This window comes from Myotis brandtii, unplaced genomic scaffold, assembly GCF_000412655.1.
Source record: "Myotis brandtii unplaced genomic scaffold, ASM41265v1 scaffold1020, whole genome shotgun sequence".
NCBI lineage: Eukaryota > Metazoa > Chordata > Mammalia > Chiroptera > Vespertilionidae > Myotis > Myotis brandtii.
Genome location: NW_005353406.1, coordinates 525,626 through 530,381, shown reverse-complemented (window position 1 = coordinate 530,381; position 4,756 = coordinate 525,626). Strand labels below are relative to the sequence as shown.

Sequence of the window (4,756 nt, the reverse complement as noted above, 5' to 3'; positions counted from 1 at the left end):
GTCCCGCTGCTCCACCCCTCAGCCCCTGGCGGTGCCGGGCCCTGGCCGTGCTGTCCTGTCAGTGTGCCGTGGGTCGCGTGGCTCCAGTTTACCATCCTGACGACGTGGCCGGAGCATCTTTTCACGTTTACTTGTCACCTGTCCATCTTTGGTGAGGAGGTGTCTGTTCGGGTCTCTTGCCCATTTCTCATGTTGCTTATTTCCTAATGGTGAGCCGGAAGAGTTCTGTATGTGTTTTGGATAACAGCTCTTTAGATGTCTTCTGCGAATGTTTTCGCTCAGTCTGTGCCTTGTCTTCTCATCCTCTTGAGACTTAGGTTTATTTAAATATCAAAGTTAATCACAGTCAGTTTTTTTTTTTTTTGATGATCAGTTGTCCACAGCTGGCTGCCGTGTCGTTGGGCACGTGGCATTTCCTTGCTTTTGGCACCGTCTGGTCTTCCTCTGCCGCAGATCGGGCATCAGTGTTGTTGATCTTTTCAAAGACCCAGGCCTGGCACGGAGGGGCTGCCAGTCTGCAGGGCAGGGCTCTCACTGCACACACAGTCACACAGTGACAGGAGCTGGGTGGGGGCGGCGAGGGGATGGTTTGAGATCTTGTCCTGTAAAAGGGCTTCCCAATGACAGTTTGGACTCCTTAGAGTTTATCTTAAAGATGTTTTTACTGATTTTAGAGTGAGAAAGGGAAGAAGAGAAAGAATAGAGAAACATTGATGTTGTTGGTCCACATCTTTGTGCACTCATTGGTTGACTCTTGTATGTGCCCTGTCTGGGGATCGAATCGATAACTTTGGCGCATCGGAATGACACTCTAACCAACTGAGCTGCCCAGCCAGGGCATAGAGTTCATTTCCAGTGCTTGGATTTGAGGGTGGATTACAGTCACCAAGTTTCCAGGAAAATCTGGACAGATAGTTTTCATAGGAAACGTGATGGGAGCCTGTGGCCCTGGGACTCCGCCTCAGGCCCTGCCTCTCCTCGGGTGGAGGAAGTTACACGCGTGGTTGGGCGAGGCTGTCGGCATCGGGCGCTGCAGGCTAGGGAGGGTTCTGAGCGGCACGGCTGTCCTCGCGTGGTTAACATGCGCACCTCACGTTTTTAACAGGAACAAGGCCTGGGCGGGCGCTCAGCTCGCGTGGGAGCGGGGCAGTGTGCTGGTGTTTCTGCCAGGTGAGTGCCAGCCTTCGGGCCGGGATGGCAGCACCAGGAGAGGTGTCCTCTCTGTCTCTCTCCTTAAATAGGTTTTTAAAAAAATAGATTTGAGAGAGAGAGGAAGGGAGAAGGAGAGAGAGACAGAAACAGCAAGGATGAGAGAATCATTGATTGCCTCCTGCACGCCCCCCACGGGGGTCGAGCCCACAACCCAGGCAGTGCCCCGACTGGGAATGGAACCCTGACCTCCTTGTCCATGGGTTGATGCTCAGTCGCAGAGCCACACTGGCCAGGCCTTCTTCACTATTTTAATATTAATATTGTAGAGTAATAACATTTAATACTTTTTAACCACCATTTTGTGGCTGTAAAATTTTTCATGCTCATTGTAGAAAATTAGGGAATGAGTGGGGGGGAGAAGAGTAGCTGCCTCGCTCGCGCACAGCCGTCCGGCAGCACTGCTGGGGGCTCCCGGGGGGCGGGGACAGGGGCGGGGGAGGCGGGGGTCCAGGTGTTTCCACCTGTGTTTCCAGCATCTGGACTCGGTGCTGCTGTGCGTTCGCGCTATTGCTCTTACCCGCAAGGTGGGGGTTAACAAGGAGATACAGTGAATGCGGAGGCCTCTTGGAAAGAGACGTGCTCTTCACCTGAGGGCGCTTTCCAGCACTGAACACCCATCTCTTTCTTGCCCCCCCAGGTCTGAGTGAAATAAACTACATGCACGAGCTCCTCACAAACATGATCCAGAAAAGGTGTGTGAACGACACCCAGTCCTGAAAGGATGAACCGAGTGCAGGGAGCGCAGCCCCTGGTGTGAGCCGTCCCTGTGCTCATGGCCGTGTCCCTCCCCCAGGCTGCAGGTCTACCCCCTGCACTCGAGCGTGACTCTGGAGGAGCAGAACAACGTGTTCCTGAGCCCCGTGCCCGGCTACAGAAAGGTGGGCGTGGGGCCCGGGGGCACTGCAGCCCGTGCTGGGGCGTCGGGGCTGAGGCAGCTCAGCCACAGACTCGCACGAGCCTGGTGAGCCGGCCAGCGCATCTTGTCTTTGGCTTTTGGTCAGTTTGTCAGGGTTTCATTTCCTCGGTCACGTCTCAGAGCGCGGACCGTCCGGTGTCCCTGGCACTGCTCAGGTGACGTTGGTGAGCGCCTCCTGGTTCCTTTCATCGCAGCCTGTGCCTGAGCGAGGGTGGTCCCATCGCGGCCCAGCAGAGCTGCTGCAGTGGGTGGGGCCTGGCTCCAGTCGGAGCCTCCAGGGCAGCGGGACCTCGCTGGCACCCAGGGCCACTGCTCGCAGCCCTTCCATCTGTCGGGTTCCCCCTGGGCACGGCCTGGCCCCTGACAGTGACCCTCCTGGAGGAGGAGGTGCTACGCTGAGGCGAAGGGTTTGGAACGTGGGCCTGGGCAGGTGACGTGGGTCTCACCTGCAGCTGTGTGATGAGCAAACCACTGCTCTAGCCTGCGTGGTATGTTTGAAGCCGAGTCAGTCACATCCGTGGCAGAGCTGTCAGGAAGGCCAGTTAGGGTGACAGGTGCCCGCTTACAGGGGTGCCTCTGACGCGCAGGCGGGTGTCCCACAGAGGGCGCTGCACCGCGACGCGGCTGCTCCCTGACCCGGCTCCCACCGGCCTGAGCTTTCCCAGCGCCAACTCAGTGACCTCGCACGGCTTCCCCGCAGCGTGAGTGTGTGGTGCCATCATCTCCATTTTATTCACGAGGAAACCAGGCAGTGCCGCCCGAGTCCCACGCTGTGGAGCGGAGCTGGGGTCCAAGGCAGGTCAGCTGTTGAGGCCCCACGACACTGGCTCCTCCTCCCCAGCCAGGCCCTTGGTCAAGTGCGACGTGGATAAAAGAGGAACACGATGCCTTTCTGAGACTTGAGCCCAGTGTTTGCGAAGCTTGTAAATGCCGTTTGAGTTTGAGTTTGTTAACCTTGATGATTTCCTGGTCGGTAAGCACTTGGGTCCTTCCTTGCTGTTCGATAGATCATTCTGTCCACCAACATTGCGGAGAGCTCGGTCACCGTGCCGGACGTCAAGTATGGTAAGACCTGCGTCCGCACCGAGGGGTTGCGGGAAGCCTCTGAGGAGGGCGTGGGAGCAGGACTTGAGCTGCAGGGGAGCGACTGTGGGAAGATGGGGTTCTGGCCCAGGATGGCCCCAGGAGCAGCAGGAAGGTGTGCGGGTGGGTTGTGTCTGTGCAGGGGGGGGGGGGGAAGCTGGGGAAGAGCAGAAAACAAGTCTTTGTTCTCATGAGACATTGAGGGAGGAGGAGGGGACAGGACGCCGCTGACAGCGCTCCTGGCACGTGGCAGAGGGAGCCGAGGGGCCAAGGAGACGAGAGCTCACGCCCTGCCAGGGCCCTGGGTGGCCTCGCTGAGTGACAAGGTCGAGATAGAGGGCGCGGTGTACCCCTGGCCTTGGGCAGGCGGCGGGAGGACAGCGGTGCCTCGAGGAGCTCTGGCGGCCTCCGCATCCTCGGGGCCCAGAGGCCCGGCCTCAGTGAGAGTGAGGAGGGAGAGGGCGCCCGAGGCTTGAGGGCAGCCATCGAACAAGCTGGAGTGGACGGGGGTCTCTGTGGGCCCCGCGCAGCTGGTGACCAGGAGGTGAAGGGACCGGCAGCCTGCTGGCCTCTGGCCACTTGGCGCGAGTATGGGGACAGCTGTCACTGAGCAGGGCTGGGCCTGGGCAGACGGGTAGAGTGAAGGCCAAGGGCGCAGGCGCTCGAGGGCGGGGAGGGCAGACCGCGCTTTGGGCAGGAGTGAGGCCCTAAAGGGACGGGGGTGGGAGGGCAGGTCCTCACGGGACAGATGGGTTGAGAGCGACGGTGCGTTGAGTGGAGGGAAGGAGGAGGAGGAGTGGTAGGGGCTGGCTGGGAGGACGGGACCAGGCCCCAGGCTCAGTGCCTGCCTCGGAGACGCCCTTCTGTAGCGGACAGGAGGGTCTGCCCAAGGAGTGGCAGGGGCTCTGTCACCTGGGCCACGGGCGAGGACACGGCTCACAGAGAGGCCGGGCAGCTCCCTGCCCCCAGCTGGGCTCCTCCGGTGCCAGGTGGGCTGCAGGGGCCTGTCCTTTCTGCCCCACGACCCGGTCCTTGGAGGCAGGGCCTCCCGCATGGCCTGCCCCCAGCTCTGCCCTCGCTGTGCGCTGTGATCGGCAGTCCCTCTCACTGCCTCGTGCTCACACTCCTCTCTTTACGTGGCAGTTATAGACTTTTGTTTGACTAGAACTCTGGTTTGTGACGAAGACACGAATTATCAGAGTCTGCGCCTGAGCTGGGCTTCTAAGACCAGTTGTAACCAGAGGAAAGGTAAGCTTGGCCGCACGCCTTCCGACCCCTCAGACCTGCGCTTCCGTGCGCACTCGGCTCTCCCTCCTTCACGGGCCGAACCTGCGACCCTCGGGTCCATTGAGTTTGGTGACAGGCTGTGCGCACGTGACGGGCAGGTCCGTCCCGCCACCGCTGTCGTTGCGCAGAGAATCCGTGAACTCCGGGAGGAGCTGGAGCCAGGGGCTCGCTTTGTCAGCTGTTGGAGATCCTTCCTCGACTCCTGATCTTTCTGCACTTCCTTCCTGAGCTGGCCGTACGGGGCATGTTTGCTCGGGT

General features: G+C 59.9%; 1 protein-coding gene across 1 annotated transcript in view; it reads left to right on the top strand.

Moving 5' to 3' along the window:
* TDRD9 (tudor domain containing 9) overlaps positions 1-4,756 on the top strand; it is a 54,506-nt gene that overhangs the window by 20,418 nt on the left and 29,332 nt on the right. The window contains exons 9-13 of the mRNA XM_005856348.2: positions 1,106-1,170; positions 1,850-1,904; positions 2,006-2,090; positions 3,136-3,193; positions 4,355-4,459. Coding sequence (XP_005856410.1) covers positions 1,106-1,170; positions 1,850-1,904; positions 2,006-2,090; positions 3,136-3,193; positions 4,355-4,459 — 368 coding nt within the window. The remainder of the gene's footprint in view (positions 1-1,105; positions 1,171-1,849; positions 1,905-2,005; positions 2,091-3,135; positions 3,194-4,354; positions 4,460-4,756) is intronic.